General features: G+C 34.9%; 3 protein-coding genes across 4 annotated transcripts; 2 read left to right on the plus strand and 1 right to left on the minus strand.

Moving 5' to 3' along the window:
* The first annotated feature begins 3061 nt into the window (after positions 1–3061).
* On the plus strand, positions 3062–4481 carry LOC105210889 (pancreatic triacylglycerol lipase-like). The gene is made up of 5 exons (XM_029039408.2): positions 3062–3168; positions 3236–3401; positions 3464–3891; positions 3964–4164; positions 4244–4481. Exons 1-5 carry the CDS (start codon positions 3126–3128, stop codon positions 4462–4464), a joined length of 1059 nt encoding a protein of 352 aa, XP_028895241.2. The 5' UTR covers positions 3062–3125; the 3' UTR covers positions 4465–4481.
* A 449-nt stretch (positions 4482–4930) lies between these two features.
* LOC105210842 (annulin) lies at positions 4931–23054 on the minus strand. Of its 2 annotated transcripts, none has more exons than XM_011181999.3 (4): positions 22367–23054; positions 5892–7612; positions 5500–5733; positions 4931–5384 (listed from the first exon to the last, which is right to left on the minus strand). In XM_011181999.3, exons 1-4 carry the CDS (start codon positions 22521–22523, stop codon positions 5163–5165), a joined length of 2334 nt encoding a protein of 777 aa, XP_011180301.2. In that variant the 5' UTR covers positions 22524–23054; the 3' UTR covers positions 4931–5162. The 2 variants fall into 2 exon arrangements, with proteins under 2 accessions (XP_011180301.2, XP_011180302.2); XM_011182000.3 differs by lacking the exon at positions 22367–23054 and adding an exon at positions 16895–17324 and having other exon boundaries at positions 4933–5384.
* LOC128920558 (odorant receptor 94a-like) lies at positions 13889–16436 on the plus strand. Its single transcript, XM_054228241.1, has 4 exons — positions 13889–14634; positions 14875–14974; positions 15864–16130; positions 16200–16436. Exons 1-4 carry the CDS (start codon positions 13889–13891, stop codon positions 16251–16253), a joined length of 1167 nt encoding a protein of 388 aa, XP_054084216.1. The 3' UTR covers positions 16254–16436.
* Positions 23055–23741: the final 687 nt, after the last annotated feature.

A 23741-nucleotide genomic window follows, 5' to 3' on the forward strand; every position in this document is an offset into this window, starting at 1 on the left:
TACAGCTCATCGTTCCATCGTCTGCGGTATTCGCCGTTGTCAATGTTCTGAGGACCATAAATCATGCGCAAAATTTTTCCACTCGAAAACTCCTAGTGGTATGTAATTTCAATTTACAATCGATTTGACCGTTATTCATGTTGCCTATTCTCATTTTCAATCTTGGTGTATTCAAGTGCTAAACTTTGATTAAAAAAAATAATGATTTTGAAATTGAAATTTAAAAAGGACAAAATTACTCAGTTTTTACATTTATTCGATGCCAAACAATGGAACTAATAAGTTTATAACAAAAGATAAAATATCGTAGCTTAAGCTACAATAGCTTATATATATGTTATAAACTATATTAATTATTTTCTTAAACAAATGTAAATACTACTTTTTCAACGTGTGGTTTCACGCTAAACCATGCATAATTATTAATAATTAAATTAGCGTGACAAGTCATCACAGTAAGAACCGGATACACCATGCGTTCAAACCCCCGTAGCATTGGCCCGCCTGTAAGTCGTTCGCATTGCATACATTCTTCAGCCAGTCCGTGAATCTAACGTTCTACACTGGTAAGCATAAAATTTGTACCAGCTCATATCAGAAAAAACAGGATGTTAAAAAAAAGTGCGGTTTAATGGCTTGTTCACAAAGCTTTGAGCAGCGAGCGATATGTGCTTTGGATATATGCATATACATACATATGTATGTATGTATGTATAAATGCAAAATAAATTCCAGTTGAACTTCCATAACTTGAATCACCATAATCCAAACTTCGAGTTATAGAATTTTCATTAGACATATAATTTTTCCAAAAGCTGTAAAATATAGATTTATACACATCTTTAATTCAAGAGTTCCAGTTAAGGAAGTTCAACTGTATTTGATTATCCAAAATACATACTTTTATTACATTTCTACAATTTGGTTATTTATTATTAAACTTTGTTTTGCAAACTAGTTCCAAATAAATCATCCAATTATTTACTTGTCTGGTTGTTAACTTGTTTATAATACTTGTAAAATTATAAATTAACATGTAGAAATTTCTAAAAAAGAGCTTTTAAAGTATTTTTTGCGCACTATTTTTATATCAAAAAGTTTGATAAGAAACCAGTCATGGTCCGAAACACACTTGAACTGTGACAGTTGGCTACTAGTTCGAATGTTCTCTACTAGTTGGAATGAACTGCTGAGACAGCTAAGTAGCGGTCAATACGCACACAATCGCAAACAAAACAAGTAAGGAAAGGCTTAGTTGGGGTGCAAACGAACATTTTATACTCTTGCAATTTATTGAAGAAATTTTATTAAGATAACACACAAATTTACACATAAATTCGACATAAAGTTTAATAGAATAACGACACTCACTTAATTTCGTTAAGCTATCTCACATATTAACCAATACATACATATATGCAGAATAAAGCCCACCGAATTTTTGAGAAACCTATATTTAGATGTTATAACCGGATTTTTATAATTTTTGGAACAGAGACACACTATTAGAAGAAAACAATTTCCTCTGAATTACATTAAATTATCTGAGAGATTTACCCATATTATCGGTTAAAATTTACCCTTGAAAAGTTTTAATCCGTTTTCAAAATTTGTTTCACAAGTGAAGCCAGAGATGATATGCATTATTTGTGTAAAGTTTTATTCCGCTATCTTCATTGGTTTCTTATGTATACATGATAAAGTGAAGGAATCAGATGGAATTCAAATTTGAGTTATAAGGAAAGTAGTCGTGGTTGTGAACCGATTTCGTCCATTTTTTATCCGTGTTATCAGGGTGTCAAGAAAATATGATATACCGAATTTCATTGAGATCTGGCGAGTAGTTCCTGAGATAAAGTATTTGACCATAAGTGGGCGAAGTCACGCCCATTTTTCGTTTTGTAAAAAAAAATCTGAGTGCAGCTTCCTTCTGGTAGACAGACAGACATCCGGATTTCAACTCATCTCGTCATTCTGATCATTTTGATATATATATAACCCTATATCTAACTCGTTTAGTTTTATGACTTACAAACAACCGTTATGTGAACAAAACTATAATACTCCCTTAGCAACTTTTGTTGCGAGAGTATAAAAATTTGAATGTGTAAGTTTGCCGCCCACTGATTTAAACCAGTGTTGCTGTTGTGAGTAAAAATGTGAGTGTGCAATATTTAGAATAACTGCGGACATGTTCGGAAAGTAATTTGTTGTTACCGCCGTTAGTAAAATAAATATTAAAAATATATATATATTTGTTTTATAAAAATATTGTAACGAATTTACTATTAGGTATACAACTTTGCTTCCGTTTTCCAATAATTTTATATCGATCTAGGACATTTGTTTCAACATTAACCCAAACCAAATTAATCGACTGCGTTGAAACTCTACCCAGAGTTCGATCACTGGCTTGTCTGGCAAGTTATCGATTTCGATTGTCGACATACACAATATCGTTGATTCGTTCAATAAGTTGGTATAGTCCTTCCCAACTCAACTGAGTTTATTGCCTTGTCGTATTTGCCTTCATTTTCTCACTTCACTCATGATTTGGGTGGTATGTACATATTTTTCTCATTTCGTCGTCTAGGACACTATTGGCTTCTTTCGCATTTTGTTAATTACAAATTTCAAATCAATCAGTAACCATCATTTCGAAAAATTACCTTTGCTGGAGTCTGCCTCATGGTTTCATGTACAGCAGACTGGATAGGCCATTAGGAACAAGGATACAAATATGGGTATCCCAAGGTTTTTTTTTTTATTTTTTTTTTTTTTTTTAACAAAATATGTGTTAATTGCGTAAGCGGCATATGTACATATGTATGTATGTATGTTATCTTAAGCTCGTACTTAGTTTTGGTCACCCACTGTGTTAGGCGATAAATGCATTTCGCTAATGCAACTTTTGCTTTAACCGTTATTTGCAACTTACGTTGACATTTGATTGATGTTTGGTATCAAAAGTCATTAAAATGGTTCCTTTAAAAACCAATGCAACAAAATTTCCATGCTCACAAAAATATATGTATATAAAGGTTTATTTGCGCATAAAAGCAAGTCAGTTCAAATTCACATTAGTTGGTACTCTTGGTACTTTCGGTTTGTTTCGTTTAAAAAATATGACACGCGTTCTAATAAGTCTCATATACTTAACCGCTTTTGGTAGGCAACATACTGAGTCTGAGCAGATTTTAAGTAGTTATTAAATATATATATATATGTACGTTAGTTGTCACATACGCTCACGTTGAGCTTAAGGACGAGGACTACAATAAAACATGGATGTATATGCCCAACGGTGAGGGCGAAATGGAAGTGGCTTACCTAATTGAACCACCAGCCGAACATGATCGCAGTGAAGTTTCCGAGTTCATACAACTTGAGTATTACGGCAGGTATAGTACGAGTAATTATAGTAAACAGATTTCTGTAAATATTTAGCATTATGATAAATCAGCACAAACCCGGATAAACCGTTGACAACTGCATTTTCGCTACGTGGAGGTCTACGTCGTCGCAAACGCGAGACATGGGAGGAGCTAGCCGATAGATTCAAAGCCGACATGAATACAAAGATACTGGTGCATGGGTGGAAATCGAGCTCACGCAGTAACTCCATACAAGCCATACGCAATGCGTACACCGATCGCGGCAATGTGAATGTGTTCGCTATCAATTGGAGCGATCAGGCGGATAATATTTATTATCTTGAGCCTGCGCGTTATACCGTGCAAGTGGGTAGAGCGGTGGCTAAATTAATTGATCTGTTGGTGGAGGATAAAGGTGCCGAACCGAAGGACATACATTTGATAGGACATAGTTTGGGTGCGCATATTATGGGCTATGCGGGCTCGTACACCAAGTATCGCGTGGGACGTATTACGGGCAAGTCGAATATGTCGATTTTTCAACTATACGTATGTATATTTATGTAGTGTAGTTATTTATATTTATTAGGCTTGGATCCGGCGCGTCCCGCTTTTGAGGGCAGCACTGGACCAGAAAATCATCTGGATGTCACCGATGCCGACTTTGTGGATGTCATACACACTTGTGCGGGTATTTTGGGTTTCAAGCAGCCAATTGGCGCGGTGGATTTCTATCCAAATGGCGGTGGCGCTTTCCAACCGGGCTGCAAGGAGCCCATGCAAATATTAAGTGAGTAAAGAAAATTAGAAAAACATTAACAAATTGTTAAATTTAGTTTTCATTAAATTCATTATTTAATTTCGTTAAGCTGGCTGCAGTCACGGCCGCTCTTGTGAGTTTTTCGCAGAGTCCATTAATAGCAAGAAAGGTTTCTTGGCAACCGCCTGCAATACCATTGTGGATGCTAATGCAATGAACTGTACTGGTCAACGCATTCTAATGGGTGACCCAGTTTTGCCAAACACTCGTGGTATTTATTCAGTCAAAACAGGCGATAAACCAAATTTTGCGCTCGGTATGGATGGTTAAGAGGTTTTAAAAAATAAATTAATAAAAAAAAAATAAATAAAAAATAATGAAAAAATAAAAACAAATTTTTTCATATACAAATTAAAATATAAAATTTAAAAAATAATTTAAGAAAAAAGATTTAAAAAAAATATTAAGAAAAAATAATAAAAAAAAATTAATTATAATATTAAAAATTAAAATTATAAAAAAAAATTATTTAAAAAAATTTAAAAAAAAGTTAAAAGAAAAATTTTTTAATATAAGAAAATATTGAAAAATTAAAAAAAAAAAATAAATTTAAAAAATAAAAAATATATAGTTATAGTAAGTTTAGTATATAAATGCAGCTTATAATATTGAATAAATCAATCAAAAATAAAAAAAAAATACAATGCTACAAATCAACAACAAAAATATTAATTTTTATATTGAAGAAGCAAACCTCAATTTTTATGTAATCCTGTACACCACTCAATCAGGCACATTTAAAATGTATTTAAAATAATTTATTGGTAATACTAATATAAAAAATGTCGCTTTCTTCTTATTAAAATGCACTTACTTATATTCATAATTATGTGCATAAAGATTACTAGAGTCCGATCGATTAATAGGAATCGGCCTAACACTACAGATTACGTATATATGTATTTATGTATGAATATTAATGCTACTTATTGAGATTTGTTTGTCCATACAAATTGTATTATTCCTTCTCAAGCTATGACATCAGTACGGCGTCTTATAATGTTATGTGAAATATGTGTGCCATTATTGATAATATCCTCCGGTCGGGGCTCAATTTCGTAATGTGTATAACCGTCAACATCGTCGAGTTCTTTACAATTGAATTTGGCCAACAATGTACCGCGTCCAGCATATGGTGGCACATATTTGAAAGTGGAAGCAGCGGTACCACCCACGGGGATTTCGGCGATCTAAAATTGTAGAAGAAGATATTTTTTTTTAATTTTATATACTTTTTTATACTAAGCCCGTTCTGTTGCACACTATTGTTCATATTTGAAATTTTGAATTTGAATTTTCTCATACCTTAAACCGCAATGCTTTCTCAATGCCCGGTCCCTCAATATAGAACATACCCTTCTTAAGCGGTATGGGCAGAGGATTCGTTAAGCGTACAATCACATCGACGGGCTGCTGTGACACTATTTTGCCTTGGAATGTGAATTTGATATCCGGTTTGCGTACGCGGAAATCATCTTGCGCGTAATATTCATAATCGGTACCTTTCACTTTAGCAGCACAGGATATATTAAAAGCAGCCTGAAATTAAAAATATGCGTATTTACAAATACTTCTGAAATATAAGCACACAAAACTAGTACGAATAACAACATATTTACATACATACCTGTCTTGAAATATTGATAGCATTTTTTTTATTGAAATTATACTTTTCATTTAAGTCACTCTATACTCACTTGTGATGTCAATTTTTTAAAGTATTCATCGAATTGCACTTCCATACGCACGAATTCCGACATTTCCGGCTTCAATTCGAGTTCGAATGGCAACGATTTCACCTCCTCGGCATTGGTACCCGTATACAACACAGCATCGCAGTTTAGCTGACCACTCGCCACGTGCGTGTCGTCTTTGGATTTGTTTGTAATCTTTACAATAACTGTAAAACTCTCACCGATCTTTATATCATCCTTCAGCGACATATCGAATTCGACATCGTTGAAATTGTCGTTTAAGTAATAACGGCTGAAAGCATGACCGGATTGCTTCAATGCCTTCAGCATTATGTTGCGTTCCTCATCAGTCTTCTCTTCATACTTGTATGTGGCTGTGATGTCTTCACGTTCCCATTTGAGCACCGCTTTCGTGCTGATCAAATGTCCAATCGCCAGTGTATCCTTACGCAACAGCTTAATGGGTTGATATGGTCCATTATAACGCCAATATACCTTGTCGGCGTTCACTTCCGAATAAACGAAGCCACAGTCGAATGGGCGCAAGATTTCGCCGTTTTTAACCGCGATCACAGATGCCGGTCCCACACGGTACATACTGTCGGAGGGCTCTTGTGGTGTGGCATCCACTGCCTGCCAACCGCCATAAGCGCCATATGGTCCGATACCCAAGTCGGGACGTTGCATCCACACCTCATTCCAAACGTGATAATTCCATATGGAGTCCGTGGTTTCCGCATCCAATTTCTTATTGTTCTGATCGATGAATATGTCCACTGTTAACGAACCTTGCGTATCATGCGCCGCCGAATAGCACGTGACTATGCGTGATGGTATGCCGAGCGTGCGCGCAATCGTTGTTAGTACACCGGAGAAATTCCAACATTGTCCATATTTCACTGGTTTCTGTGTTTTATAGAATTCTTGCAAGATTTCGGTGGAACCCACCCATTTAGTGGGCGCAGTGCCACCGGAGAAATCTTCGCTCCAATTGCCCAGTATAACACCATCATCATCCACCGAATTGACAGCGGCCGATAGCGCACGCGCCACACGCACTGGATCACCACGATAAGCGGCCGGTATGCGTCCCACGGTACCAATCAATTTGATCGCACATTCCAACACATGACGCTCGAATTGTCCCAACTTCCACACAGATGGACGCATACGATTGTATGAGCCACGCCAAATGAGCGTCGTATCATGCATAACATATTCCTTGCGTTGATCATGATCCGGCAAATAGACTTGATCGTCCGGACACCATGGATTGAAGAGTATGTAAATCGGCACGGGTATGGTGAAGGTCTTTGAGCCATCATTTAGTAATTTCGTATCAATATCTAATTTCCATTCGGTCACCGGACAAGCGACAGCTGGTTTTATAAGCACCGTTAGCACTTTGTCCTCATGCGACTCAATGCCAGCAGCCCACTCCAGTGGATCGCCTAGGTAGTCTATGCCATCACGCGGCACCAGACCCACCAATGTGCCATGTCCCGGAGTGGGTTTGCTTTCATCGGCAACGGTTAATATAAAACTGATGGCATCACGTGTGGGATTATATGAGCGATTGAAATGTATACGCAAACGAAATGGATCACCGCGTCGCACAATTAACGCCTCTTTCGCGGCGAAGAAGTGATCTGTTTTGTGTTCGTCATTGTTCTCGGTCAGGCAGAGATCAGCGTTGTGTACGGTGAGTACGTCATCGGCTTCGTCTGCAAGCATGTAGATTGAGTTAGATACGTTTATGGGATTAAATTGAAAATAGATTTACAAAAATTATATTTTATCCATTTTTAGAGAATACTTTGATCTTGAAAATTATTTAATATGCTAATTAGATAGTAAATATTATTCTTAAATTTCATAAAGTGGATAAACTCGACTTGCACTCCTGCTCTCTGAGAGCACTCATCAGCATCTCGGTATAAGGGAGCTGTGGGACGGCATATCAAACTCCTTACGTACAACTGAAACCGAAACCATTGGTTTTCGGAAAAGCCAAAAAAAACAGCTGGTATGATGAGGATTGTCGTCTCGCAGTGGAGAGAAAACAGACTGCCTACCTCGCAATGTTGCGATCGACCGCAACACGAGCGGGATGGGAAAGATACCGAGAGCTGAAGAGGGAAGCGAGACGCATTTGCAGACAAAAAAAGAAAGAGGCCGAAATGCGTGAGTATGAAAAGCTTGAAAAGCTGGCCGACAGGGGTAATGCTCGAAAATTTTACGAAAAGATCCGGCGACTAACTGAAGGTTTCAAGACCGGAGCACACTCCTGTAGGATCCCCAGAGGTGATCCAGTTATTGATGACCAGAGTATACTGAGTTTGTGGAGGGAACACTTCTCCAGCCTGCTGAATGGCAGTGAAAGTACAACAACAGGAGATGGCGAACCCGATTCCCCAATCGACGACGATGGAGCAGATGTTCCATTGCCCGACCGTGAAGAAATTCGAATAGCAATTACCCGCTTGAAGAACAATAAGGCGGCGGGGGCCGATGGATTACCGGCCGAACTATTCAAATACGGCGGCGAAGAGCTGATAAGGCGCTTGCATCAGCTTCTTTGCAGAATATGGTCGGAAGAAAGCATGCTTGACGATTGGAATCTCAGTGTACTCTGCCCAATACACAAAAAGGGAGACCCCACAATTTGCGCCAATTACCGTGGGATAAGCCTCCTCAACATCGCGTATAAGGTTCTGTCGAGCGTATTGTGTGAAAGACTAAAGCCCACCGTCAACAAACTGATTGGACCTTATCAGTGTGGCTTTAGACCTGGAAAATCAACAGACCAGATATTCACCATGCGCCAAATTTTGGAGAAGACCCGTGAAAATAGGATCGACACACACCATCTCTTTGTCGGCTTTCGACAGCACGAAAAGGAGTTGCCTTTATGCCGCGATGTCTGAATTTGGTATCCCAGCAAAACTAATACGGCTGTGTAAACTTACGTTGAGCAACACCAAAAGTTCCGTCAGGATCGGGAAGGACCTCTCCGAGCCGTTCGATACCAGACGAGGTTTCAGACAAGATGACTCACTATCGTGCGACTTCTTTAACTTGATGCTGGAGAAAATTATAAGAGCTGCAGAGCTAAATAGAGAAGGTACAATCTTCTACAAGAGTGTACAGCTACTGGCGTACGCCGATGATATCGATATCATTGGAAACAACACCCGCGCCGTTAGTTCTGCTTTTTCCAGACTGGATAAGGAAGCGAAGCGAATGGGTATGGTGGTGAACGAGGACAAGACGAAATATCTCCTGTCATCAAACAAACAGTCAGCGCATTCGCGTCTTGGCTCCCACGTCACTGTTGACAGTCATAACTTTGAAGTTGTAGATAATTTCGTCTACCTGGGAACCAGGATTAACAGCAATAACAGCAATAACAATTCCCGTCCTACTTTACGGTGCAGAAGCGTGGACGATGTCAACATCCGATGAGACGGCACTAGGAGTTTTCGAGAGAAAGGTTTTGCGGAAGATTTATGGTCCCTTAAACATTGGCAACGGCGAATACCGCAGACGATGGAACGATGAGCTGTATGTGTTATTCGACAACATAGACATAGTCCAGCGTATAAAAAAACAGCGGCTACGCTGGCTAGGTCATGTTGTTCGAATGGATGAAAGTGCTCCAGCTCTGAAAGTATTCGATGCAGTACCCGCTGGTGAAAGCCTAGGAAGAGGGAGACCTCCACTCCGATGAAAGGACCAGGTGGAGAGGGACCTGGCTTCGCTTGGTATAACCAATTGGTGCCAAACTGCCAGAAGGAGGGATACGTGGCGCGCTGTTTTGGACTCGGCTATAACCGCGTAAGCGGTGTCTACGCCAGTCAAGAAGAAGAGGATAAATTTTGGAGTTAAAGACATTTAAGTGTATTTGTGAGTGAGTTGTAAGTTGCTGAAAACAAGTAAGGAAGGGCTCCAGCCGATTATTAGATACTCTCACAATTTATAAGTAGTGTAAGTTTAGTATCTGAATTATTTATATATTGTATATCTACAAAATTGGAAATATAATAATGGATTTAACTCCTTTTCGTTATCAAATCAAGTCATGCTTTATTTTACATGTCCTTTTTAGTTTCATTAATAAAATTCTCAACCGGATCAATCGAAATTAGTACATTCAGCAGATTAATGATAAAAGAGGTAAGTACCGTTACTTATGGTATATACGTAATCATCAATAAATGGTTTGAAAATTAAGTAATTGGGTATATGAGAGCTATATGAAGATCAGTACCGTTAACACCCATTTTTGAAAACAATGAACGGACATTCGTATATCAATATAGGGTACATCGGTATAGAGACCGATTTCGAAAATTTTTTAAAGAGGATTGAAGGCTTTAATACTGATTTTATACATTTCAATTAATTGGACAAGATCATGAAATCGTTATTTCCGCTAAGTTTTGTGCGTGATAACGGTATTAGTTTCGGAAATTCCACTCTCACCCTGGTGAAGATTAGGCTTCAAACTCTAGAATGCTTAGCAAGCAAGTTTCATTTTGACCTTTATAGCAGTTAATTTACATGTTATACAAATTAATACCGGCTACTCATCATCAAATCACGCAGCTATTAACATATTGCTTATAAAACCTGTAAACTGGCACATCATTTAAATTTAAAAGACAAGTTTTTTTTTTCGAAACCGTGATTTGCAAAATTTGTGTTTTCTAATGAGAATTAATTTCAATTCAAACAAGTTTCAAAAATTTCTAATAATTTACAGATATTTCTGAAAGAGTTAATGATGTTGTTAAAATACCAATTTGTAAAACAAGTACTCGTTCATTTTTTTAAAAGGAGAGTAGTCTCTAATATTTTATATATGTATATTATACATACAATAATCTCCAAGTAAATTTTGGAATAAACGAACAGACATTAATACATACATACATATCCGTATAGAAAAATACACAAAACAGCTGTGTAGGGTGTGAATAAAAATATGGCAAATTTTAAAAATAAATATAATGACTATGGAATAGTATTTTACTTTTGTGTAATGTACATATGTATGTAAGTATAAAATCTCTAGTTTATTTTGTGCCAAATTGATGATCTCATAAATAATTTACTTAAAGTGTGGCAAACGTAGGCGCCTCGAGCCAGAAACGCATGCAAATTTTTGATGCATAATCTTAAATACATATGTACATACATGTAGGTACATATGCCGATCTGTTTGTAATTGTTATTAGTTTATATACATGTGTACAGTAACTGTTTGTTTAATAAAGATTTGAAAACTAGTTTTATGAACACGGTGCAAAGTTCCGGCAAAAATAATATTTTAGAGCAGTTTTCTAGATTTTTGAAGCTATGTATTAATAGATAATTTGAAATAAAAAAAATTTAGAAGGTAAAAATTTAAAAATAATTTTATTATTTTTTGATAAAATTGTACTGCACTCAAAACTCTACCTCTACCAATAACCACTTGCATATGAACTAATGAGAAAAGTATACCCTGTATTATATTAATATAACTTCTTCTAGGTAAAAGTGTAAATAAGAAAGCAAAAATTATCTAATTTATGTCCACTAAAAGACATTGAAAATATGTATATAATTTCAATTAAAGTTCATTGCTGTATTGATTCAATCAATAAATTTAGCATTTTATGCGTAAAATAATGTCGCGCAACGAAAACGACAGTTATTTATATCAGTTAAGAAAAACAACTTTTAGTTGCTGTATTTGTTGAAAATGTTGTTGTAGAAACTTAAATAATTAGATTTTTTTCTTGTAAACTGTAGGTAAGGAAAGTCACTCATACGCAATGTGGGACACAAATGCAATTATTCAGGAAAATACTCAATTTCGTTTAAATCAAATCGTCCCAGTAGAAGTCAGTTGAATTAGAAATATATTTGGCGAGATTTTTTATTTATTTAGGAAACACTTATTTTGCTACCAAAAGTCATTGAATATCTTGTTTAACTATAATCTGAATATTTTTTTTTCTATTTTATTAAAACAATTACAAGTAGAATGTGGAATGAATTAATTTAACCATCTAACTGTGCGCACGAAATCTTAAGGGGTTAGGGGTAGTCAGGTTGATTTTCATCAATTCACAAAATTCCAAAAATAAATTTTTTGCATTTTGGTTTAGTGTAATATCTTAAAAATATTCTCTGAAAATTTTTAGTTGATCCGATAATTACTTTTTGAGTTATTCGCCAAAGAGTGCTCGGGCGCTCAAAACCGCTCGGATAAAACTTTAAATGCGTTTTTTTTCACAACAATGTTTTTCGAACTGGTGACAACTGTAACTCGAAAACCGCACAGCAGATTTTTAGTGAAATTTATACAGCTTTTAGAATACTTTATTATGTAAGGCCTGATCGAAGGATTTTTTTTTTTTTTTAAATTCGATTTTTTAAGACCAAGACAGTTAATTTTTTCCCGAAAATCTAGAAAAATTTTTCCTGAGGCCGCCATTTTTTTAAATTGATTATCTCTCTTTTTTTAAATTGTATTATCTATTTATAAAACGAGTTTTTCTTATAATATTATAGAATATAATATAATTAATTTTATAATAATTTAATAATTTTTATTTTTTCAAATTTTGGTGATTTTGAGTCAAAACATTGTGTAATAATGCCATATTATTACTTTTGTAAAATAATATGATTTAATAGAAAAAAAATTACTGAAAATTCTAATTTTTCTCTCACTACCCCTAACCCCTTAAGTAAAGGTTTGAAGAGTTGAGAAATTATGAAAAACTGTTTAGCAGGACTGAGCATAATTCAATAGAACAGCTTTTAGAACTATAAAACTTGCTAATCTTGTTTAGTTTTGAACAGATTTAAGATTTTAATACTTATTGTTGGTCCTTAAATATGCATATACAATAAATAAAGAAATATTGTAGAAAAACATGTTTGGCATTTCCGAAAGTGTCAGAATCAAGTTTGGTACTCAAAAAAACACCTGCAGAAAATCAAAATATCCCGCACCTCAACATATATAACCCCTTAAAGTCTGATTGGGAAACACAAATTTTGTGTACTGAACTCTCCAAGCATAAAAGTTGTAGAACCGACCTCATTTGACGAGTTTTCTAAGCACCAGACACAAACGAGATGTTTCAAACACCATCAAGATAAAAACTTGATATTATCTTTTTAATATTTAATATTTTAATATTTAATGTCATTTCAATTAATATCGCTAACTCTTTCATACATATTTTTTCAACAATTTTTTCTCATAAGAATTCGATACTGAGTCCAGGGAAGGATTCTATCCATTAAAAATGTTTGAAAAAATATTATCAACGTTTTCTCAATAATGTCTCATGAAATACGAAAAATATGCACCTGTATGAAAATTTCTAATTGCTGACCTTGCCTAATTTTGAAAAGAAAACACACATTTACGCGTACGAAATGCAGACATTAACGGGTTCAAAACACTGTCTAATCGATTACTTGCTTGCGCATTGTGTAAGACAACTAACAATTAGAAATTACATATTTGATTAAAAGGGCGTTTCATTAAGCTTTATCAGCTAATTAAATAAAAACTTTTTACCAAAAGTTGTATTATTACTAGACTGAAGAAGTTACTATAATTATAAGTACGCATAACAAGAAGAAAACCAAAAAGTGTAAAAAAATGCTTTGCACAATTTCATAAAGCCCAAAAGTTTCACTAATTTAAGTGAAATATTAATTTCTATCTAAGAAACCCGCACTTCTTTTTTAAAGCCCACTTTGTGCAATAGGCCCACCACACAAATCAAATATATAAAGGACACGCGAAGGCTGTTTCCACACACACACCGCGAGTGAACCAATCAGCAGAGACGGTTGTCAAACACTTAGACTCGCAATACCGGAAGCACTGCCCCAAAGCTATAAATTAACTAGTGTATATAGAACAAAGCCAAAAACAACAAGCAATAATAGCAGTCACTCAACCACCAACCATGGCGGCAAACAAAATGGAGTTTGACAACATAAACGGCGCACGACGCGTCATACAAGTCCTACAATACATGGGCCTCTGGCGCTACAATGGCACGCCATGGCAAACGTTATACGCCACATATTCCTACATTTTACACTTCACATTCACCTTTCCGTACACGGTGATGATGTGGGTGGACGTGGTGCAGGCTTCCGATTTGGAAAAGTTCTCCTACATCATGTACATGTCGTTAACGGAATTGGCTTTGTTGGCCAAGGTCGCCAATGTTTGGTTGAATTCGAAAATACTGGTGCACTTCTTTCACACATTGGCCAATGACGAGGTGTACCAACTGCGTTCGGCGGCGGAACGCACACTTTGGTCCACCGTACACAGATATTATCGTTTCATTGCATTCATGTATTTCGCAATGAGCATTACGCTAGTGACGAGCGCTTTTGTGGGTGTGCTCTTCTCGGCGGAATACGAATTGCCGTTTCCTTATGCGCCGCCATTCGAGTGGCGTAACGAGCACGGCTATTGGTATGCATACTTTTATGAGTTGGTGGCGATGCCGGTAACATGTTTCTCCAATTGTGGCCTCGATATGATTCAGTGCTATATGCTTTTGCATTTGTCGTTGTGTTATCAAATGATTGGACGTCGCTTGCGGGAGATGGGACAATGGCAGGCGCAGTTGGGACGCTTAAGCGGTTTCAGTGAAGTGCGTTTCTTAGATGAATTTGTCGGGATTGCAAAATTGCATGGTACCACGAAGCAGTAAGCATGTGAATACATACATATATGCAGTTGAACTTCCATAACTCGGACTTCTACAACTGGAAGTTCTCCTTAACTCGCACGCTTGAATTGGCAATAGAAGTCAAATTTCATACAAATTCTATAACTCGGAAGTGTCTCTAACTCGAAATTTTTTGTGATTCGAGTTAGGGAATTTCAACTGTATATAAATTACAAAAAATGTTTTATGTTTTTTGACTAATTTCTTTCGTTCTCAAGACTCACGGCCAACTGCGAGACTTTCGTTTCTTTTCCTTTTCTTATACAAATAATGTGCTCCTCATTTGTACTCTGTTTCAGTGCCTACCGATTGCAACAGGTAAATTTTTATATCGAATTAAAAAAATGGAAGCAAATTCATATTTAAATATTCAAGACTTTGGGGTATTGACCTTCTTTCCTCTATATTTCTGCGAACTTTCAACATACTTTTAGTATTATAATAATTATAACATTTAGTAGTATAAATGAAGAATTCTACTAGTTTAAAGGCAGTTTGAGAGATACTCTTTACTTTCTTGAAATACAAATCTTAATCTTTAATATTAATATTTATTGAAATAGGATCTGATAGATTTATTTCCTATCACTGCGCTGAAAAGTAGGCAACTTTAGTGAAAGTTTCATCCGACATGTCAAATATAGTATCTAGTTTGCCTGTCGTTGTCTAGAATTGCAAAAATTATTGCCGGGAATATTTACTGAACAAATAAAGTTACTTTCGAAAAATTTCTCAATCCCGAGCAATAGCTTTGTTGAAAATATGAGAGTTTTAAGTACTGCCCGTCATGCTTTCTATTAGTTATTTAGTCTATAAACTCGATTTTTTCTCGAAAAGTAACTAAAATTTGACATATATCTGTCGTACTGATTTTAACATTACAGTTGAACTTCCATAACTCGAAATTCTCTATAACTAGAACTCTTGTATCGGCAATAGAAGTCAAATTTCATTCAAATTACCATCCATAACTCGAAGGCTCCCTAACCCGAAGTTGTTTTCGGGAATTATAGTGATTCGAGTTAGTGAAGTTCAGCAGTATTATTGTCTATTAAATTAAATCTATAGAAATAACGCTAAAACGGTTTTAGAATTTTGCTCGGAAACTTCTGTTAACCTTTGTATATCCTTACACAACATAGCTAACTACCTAAAAATTTTTTTTTTTTATACAAATATATTATTTATGAGAATTTCTCAACTACAGGTCAGCATTTCCGAGAATCCTTCACAATTTTGCACATTAATTTTGGCAGTGATTGTAATGATTCTACAAATTTTCGTACCCTGCTATTGTGGTAATGAAATTATCTTGAGTTCTGGCGCTTTAAATAATGCCATCTACAATGCCGATTGGATACAGTGTACACCAAAAATACGCAAATACTTGATTATCTATATGGAAATGCTGCAGGTGCCGGTAAAAGTGCGAGCAGGGAACTTTTTCGAAATTGGACTGCCGGTTTTTGTCAAGGTAACGGTTAATTGGTTTATTGCAAATGGTAATTTCCAAAATTGTTTAAATTTTTTTGCTGTCTTACAGACAATGAATAATACCTATAGCTTAATGGCATTGCTGCTTAATATGAATAAATAATATGTGAGCGACTTGATTAGATTTTAATTGCTGGCAGAGAAAAGAGCGGAGCAGCACTCATATTATCTCCAACTTAAACAAAATAAATTTCAGAATATTTTTCAAATCGAAAATCATGAAATTTTGGCATATTGTTGTCATATAGATCTCTGTATAAATTATAGACACACATAAACCTTATTTATTGTGCTTTAAGTCAAACATTACGACACAATTAATTAGCCACTTATAAGTGGCAAAGAGAGTTTATTTCGAAACAAAAAAATATGAATAAGAAACCACACACGCATACCACTTAAGCACTTTAAAGCTGTATAGATAGCGCGGAAGCATTTGCTGTGCGCCAAAAAATAGAGAACAAATGCAAAAAAAAAAACAATTTAACAAACACCGAAAACACGCAAAAGAATGAGTAAAAAAAAAATATGAAAGAAAAAAAAAAACAAGTAAATCTGGTAAATCAATGAAAGCATCCAAATGTTGCTATGAAGTCATCAGGCAATTTAGTACTAGCATTAAAACAATATTGTTGGACAATCAAAGAAATTGCACGCAGGCATGGAAATCAAATTAAAGTACTCTCAAGCATCTTTTTTTATAAAAATTTTGCTTAAAATAAAAATTGAATTTCTTTTAATTACTTTCATTTGCCGGACGTATGGCGCGATAGGGATTTACAGGACGCGGTGGACTTATCCAGCGATTCACCCAACTCGGCACTATATTTGCATACCAACTGCTCATTTTTCACGATTTTGTTCTTTTAGATATTTCACAATTTTTTCTTCAAAATATATTACACAATCTGTTTATATTTTTTAATAAAATATACGTTTGACACTTTTTCGGCACCAACACAGTTAGAATTTTTAGCTAAACGCGTTATTTATTGCTCGCTATAAAATTCGACCGGAACGTTGAAATTGCGCTTGTCTATTTAACTGAGATACTCGTACAAATATTTGACGTACGTCTCGAGCTTCAAAGTCGACTTGTTGTTAGCCCGTTGGCAAGCATTGATAAACTAAACAAAAATTTGTGTGCGAAACACAGCGGCATGGCGCTAACGCCACCGCTCGTACTCATCGATCATCAGCACTAGCAGCAGCAGCAAGAGCGTCATCAACGCTTTGGCGATCAGCGACAGTGAAGCAGACGCTCCCACATCAATTCTACAATTATGCTATACACATACAGATATACAACTATTGTTATTAGATGACTACAAAAATTTTATATGTTCACTTGGTTTATAGAAGGGAGAGACTTGTTGGTAGAACAAAGATGTTTCACACACACATACATACATACCTTCAGTTATGTCAGGTAGTCAAGAATTAGCAATACTTGACTTTGTCTCTCAAAAGTCCGTACTCCATTATGACATCACCATTTACTCTTATTAACGGGAATTATGCTCGAAAAGTGTAACAACGGCGCATAGTGATTTCTTGATCTTCATTTCTTGGATTTGGGTTAAATACATTGAATGAGAGTAAAAGTGATTTCCGAAAGTGAATTCATTCATACATTCGTTCGTTCGTACTCGTAATCGTACTATGTTCACCACATGCGTAATTGTTTTGCGGTTATGGCTGTGTACTTTGTACAACAATGTCATGTTTACCGTTTCAATGAAAGTGGGCGACATTGGTGTTGAAGACTCAGCACTAAGTGTGATTAATTGTATTTGTATCCTCATTTTTTTCTGATTTATCAATAGAACCTTACGTAATAATTGTGGGATGTCTTTCGCCAGTGGGAAATTGACCTATAAATAAATTTATTTCGTGGTTGCTGGAAATTCCCAGTTTATGTATTTTAAATTAGTTCCTATACAATGAAAAAGGGGGTTGAAACTTTGCGGTCGATCAGTTTTGTGGTTTTCACTGAAGATTACCTCCGTAGAAGCAGGTATTGTCATACTTTCCGACCTATCTTTTCGACTTAATCTTAAAGTAATAGCCTTTAAAAGTACTAACCCAAATATTAATAATTGCAAATTGTAAAGAGCTGATTCCAATTGGTCCACCAATTTATCAAATGCCGATTTTTTGTTGGTACTTGTCCTTATTCATGTCTGGTAAGACCTTTTTAGCGGTATACAATGTGTATATCAATTCAATTTCCATAATATGGATTGAGGCTTATGAAGACCTTCTGTTTATATAAATCGATTTTATTTTGCTAATAAATAGACAGGTGTTTTCAACCAGCTGGGCTACCGGCAAAGATCCTTAAAGCCGTCTAAGAACTGAACGACGTGGCTAACAGACTGTAGTATTTTTTTATATGTATGGTTCGTCCATCACAGTTTCGACGCAGAAGAGTGATGAAACAATTTAGCACTTAAACGTTGGATATTATAAGGAATCTATAAGTTAAGGAACATTACCAGAGACATGTGAGAAATATATTTTGATCGCAACTAGTGTTTGACGTTACGAAATCAGTTCAGAAATCAATCAATAAAGATCAGTTTTAGGCTAAAACTTTTAGCAATCTTCAGATTTCCACAGCAATTAGAATGTATATTAATCTGCACTGAATTAAATAATTTGACAATGTGTTAAAAAAATAACGGGTATTTTAGTTTTTCGAAAAAAATATTTATACATTCGTCTTCATTAATGTTATCGCCTTCAAAATAGTCGCCATTCGATATCATGCACTCCGATCGTCGAAACACTTCTTAAACTCGATTTTTATACCTTGAACAGGGTATATTAAGTTTGTCACGAAGTTTGTAACACCCAGGAGGAAGCGTCGGAGGCCCTATAAAGTATATATAGAAATGATCAGTATGTTGAACTGAGTCGATTTATCCATGTCTGTCTGTCTGTCCGTCCGTCTCTCTGTAAATATACGAACTAGTCCTTCAGTTTTTAAGATATCGTTTTGAAATTTTGCAGATGTTATTTTCTCTTCAAGAAGCTGCTCATTTGTCGGAGCTGCCGATATCGGACCACTATATCATATAGCTGCCATACAAACTGAACGATCGGCATCTAGGGCTTGTATGGAAAACTTCCGCATTTTACTACATATCTTCACGAAATTTGGTGTGAGTTATTGTTCATAGAAATAATTTAATCTCCGAAAAAATTATTCAGATCGGTTCACTATAGCATATAGCTGCCATACAAACTGAACGATCGGAATCTAGGGCTTGTATGGAAAATTTTTCGCATTTGACGTGATAGCTTCACGAAATTTGACATGGATTAGTAAAATGTTTTCCTTTTTTTACTTACGTCTTTAGATTTGCTTAAACACATAGTTACAAAAAGAAATGCACCTGTGAAGGGTATATTAGCTTCGGTACAGCCGAAGTTAACGTTTTTTCTTGTTAGGATAGCCTTTGGCTCTTTCATCGTTTTTTCGTATGCTTGTAAAACGACGGCGCTTTAAGGTTGTCTTTTAGTTTCGGAAAAAGGAATAAGACAAACGAGGCCATTTCTGGCGAGAATATGGAGGCTGGGGCATCGTTACCGTTATTTTTTTTTAATTACAAAAATATTGACAAATGGACTTTTGTAAAATTGAAAATTTTAAAATTCCCGTTATTTTTTGAACACATTTGTACATTTGTATGCATTTACTACATTTAAACAGAAATAGTTGTATGACTTTTAGGAAACGTGCGAATTGTTTATTTAAAGTCAAATGCAACAAATCAGCAGACAAATTTACTCTCAAAGTATGCACCCAATGGCGAGCGTGATAAATTCTTTAATGTAAACAAAATATAATAATTAATAAATTTGCATTTTCGTGCGCACAAAATTTTGAATACGATTATATTGCAATAATATTAAGACAAGTGGCTAATTTTAAACTATTAGAGGCAATTTTCGTTTAGTATAAATATTATAATTTTGATTATTTTTATCACTTATTTAAAGCAATTTCTACAAGTTTAGCACAAATGTTATAATTTTTTTTATAATTAATTTTTTTGATAATTTGATTTGAGAATAAAACTGAGCTAGCACTTGGCTATTTTAATGGCAGTTTGGCATTTTCTAACATCTCATACATTAAGGCCGCCGGCATTCCAGCAACAGCTGTTGGAATTATTTTATAATTAAATATTTTTACTTTTATTTGCCTTCTTCGGTGAATTTCTGATGAGTAAACAATTAGTAACATATGAAATATTTTTGGTCGTTGCACACGATTCGCCGCGGGATATTCCGTAAATCATCAAATCATAAGTATGTAATACACATATGTGCATATGTATGTACATATATATTAACGCGTGTACTCCTATATGAGTAAATCCTCTTGTATCCGCATAAATTTAAACTTCATTGACAGCAATGACAAATTTGACGTGCCGAAACTTTTAAGCTGAGTCAATAGTTAAATTATGGAAATCTAAACAGAAAGATAGATGTATACATATGTACATACATACATATCTACATACAAGCCTGGCTTGATACACAACAGCGTTAAGAGGCGTATGTGTTGAATTTAAATTTATTGCCTGAAACAGTGAAATAGTAATTGCATTTATCACAATAATAATAAAACTGGAGCGCAAATAACCGTGAAAGGTTGCGATCAAACGCGTCAGGCAATTACAACATTTCAAATACAAAGAGGTTATGGTTTTCGCCAAAATCGATTTATTTCTAAGAAAGAGGCTGTAACCATAAACTTCTAAATAAACCCTGAGCTCTAAAATACATACATACATATGTCAGCCTGTCTTTAGACTCATTTGCAACCGCCGACATCAGTCACTCATTATTATATCATTCAAAGTTGTGATTTTTAGATGAAATCATGTAATATTTTTGTGGGGGAGTTGATCTGATTAATATGGCGATTGTTTATGGTGCACAATTTACATATGCAATTTTATAATTGCTTACAACAGCTGAGGTTTGAAAAATGAGGTAGAGAGCTGCTAGTTGCTAGAGCTGTTCTCAATTAATCTGAGCAAGGCAAACCATAATTTCTATATTAAACAAGTATATGTATATTATTTGATAACAAAGTAAGTTAAAATTGCATTATACTTTGGAGGTATACGACGATAGCTAATGTGACAGGGTCTTACTTGAAAAAAGTCGGCAGTAGCAGAAAAATTATACAGGAATTGTATATATGCATAAGTATAATCCCAAATCAATGTAAATATTTCAATTTTGAATCATAGACATTTGTTTATATTATTCTTAAACCGTCGGTGCTATAGAATGTGTCTGTAAAGCTTATAAACCAAACTTTCTGCAGTCGTTTTCCCTACGTACTACAGCACACACCATAAAAATAGTTGAAATCGGATAATAACCATGCCCACCTCCGCTACAAAGGTTATGGGTGAAATCAGTTCACAATCACACCTACATCCCATATAGCTCAATTCTGAATTCCATCTGATTTCTTCACTTTACCAATGAAGTTAGCGGGTTACAACTTTACACAAATGCTGTATTTGAACTGTGGCATCACTTGTGGAAAAATTGTCGAGATCGAACAATAACTTTTCAATGCCGCGGATATCGAACAGGAAGAACTCAGTGCCTAAGTGCCTAATTTTTCAACGAAAATATCGATAAACACCTCAGATATTTTAATGCAATTCAAAGGTAATCTTTTCCTTCTAATAGTGTGTCTCTGTGGCAAAAATGGTTAAAATCGGGTCATAACTTCCCGTAGCTCCCATATACCTAATTATAGTTTTTTCAAAAATACCGTGGGTTTTATTCCGCGTATATCGGTTAATATGTGAGATTTTAGCAAAATTAAGTGAGCCTATAGTCTTGGATATAGTGTAGCTTGGTGGGGAAAATGAGTGAAATCGGTTCAGGAATTACTTCAGCCCTCATATACTGTATAAGATGATTTTCGTTATTCTATTGGACTTTATGCCGAATATATGGGTCAAATAGTGTGTTATCTTTAAAAAATTACATAAATAAATTGCGCGAGTATAAAATGTTCGGTTACACACGAACTAAGCATTTCCTTACTTGTTTTTGAGCTAGATTTAACTATTTATATAATTATTAAATTTAAAAAAAATTTAAAAATAAAATATTTTACACATAAATAAAAAAAATATATATATTATTACAAAATTAAAACACACTCACCCGTTTTATCGATTGCCAAATTAGAGATGACACCGGCATTGACATTCACGTTCATCATACGCACTGACGACGCTGGTTCTTTGGCGCGTTGCGCGGGACTCCAGCTGCCGTGTTGAAAATGCTCGCAAAAGGAGCAATTTGATAATTTATTGCCCATGTTTATGTTTTTGTATTATTGTCACATACAACACTTTTAACACTTATTTTGGAAATACTTTTTAAAAATTTTGCACTTTTATTTTAAATTTTTTTGTTGTTGGAAATTTATAAAAAATAAACACTTTGTATTTGTTTAACACAAAAAAACTTGAAAAATAAACAAAACAAATATTATTGCACATCAGCTGTTGTTTTGGTGTGCGCGGTATGCGACAACAACTCGACACATGTACTGAAATATGCGGTCAAACGAGTTTTCAATATTTTACGACCACTTGCGGATTATTCAGGTACACAAATGCGAATATATTATTTAACAAAACAAACGAATAAATTTTGGTTGTTAATAGATATTGTTCTACATATGCTTCTGCTTGCTTTCAGTTTCAAAATAAAAAGTGACGCAATTTAGATGATTTACATATTAACTCCGCGCGCGAGGTGCACATTAATTGACACCACTAAATAACATCGTCAATTAGTCTGCCAGCAATGAATGCAGTGCCACTGATTGTCGAAATTTATGAGTAATACACTTATCATTTTATTACTTGCGATGCAAGTGAAAAGCAGACAAAATTCTACTGAATGAAATAAATTTTTGCTATGAATTTGTATTAACACTTAGCGTTATAAATTTCTACAAATTTTATTAGTAGTAAATTTTAAATTTGTTTGACTTTGAATTTTTTGAAAATTTAAATTTTTTTGAAATTCAAATTTTTTCGAAGTTCAAAATAATAAAAAATTAAAATTTTGTTACTTTACACATTTTTTTTTGCTTTTCACTTATAACCAATAATAGTTTAATAAATAATTTGCATACTAAACACCTAACACTGCGCACTCTTCTCTGAACTAACTGTAACTAGTCGTTGACTAAATGGATGTCAGCTTTATCAGCAGAGCTTACACTAAATACTAGATACAAATTAATTTAATTTGATTTAAATTGCGCTCGTTTGAAACTTAACGTCTGCTCAAGTCGAACGAATGTGTCGGTTTGTGCGACTTTTGGAAAACGAAAGCGCGAAAATGGTGATGCTCAGCAGCTTGTTTCTTAAGTTTAAGTCTAAAAGCGCGCAGCGTTTCGACTTCGACTTCGGTTTCAATTGAAATTGTTTATTTTTGAACACTCCCGAAATGGAATAAGAGCAAATAATGTACATTTGCACACTTGTTTAAATATGCCTAAAGTCACGTTAGAATTGAGTCA

The sequence above is a fragment of the Zeugodacus cucurbitae genome, chromosome 3, assembly GCF_028554725.1.
Source record: "Zeugodacus cucurbitae isolate PBARC_wt_2022May chromosome 3, idZeuCucr1.2, whole genome shotgun sequence".
In the NCBI taxonomy this organism is placed as follows: domain Eukaryota; kingdom Metazoa; phylum Arthropoda; class Insecta; order Diptera; family Tephritidae; genus Zeugodacus; species Zeugodacus cucurbitae.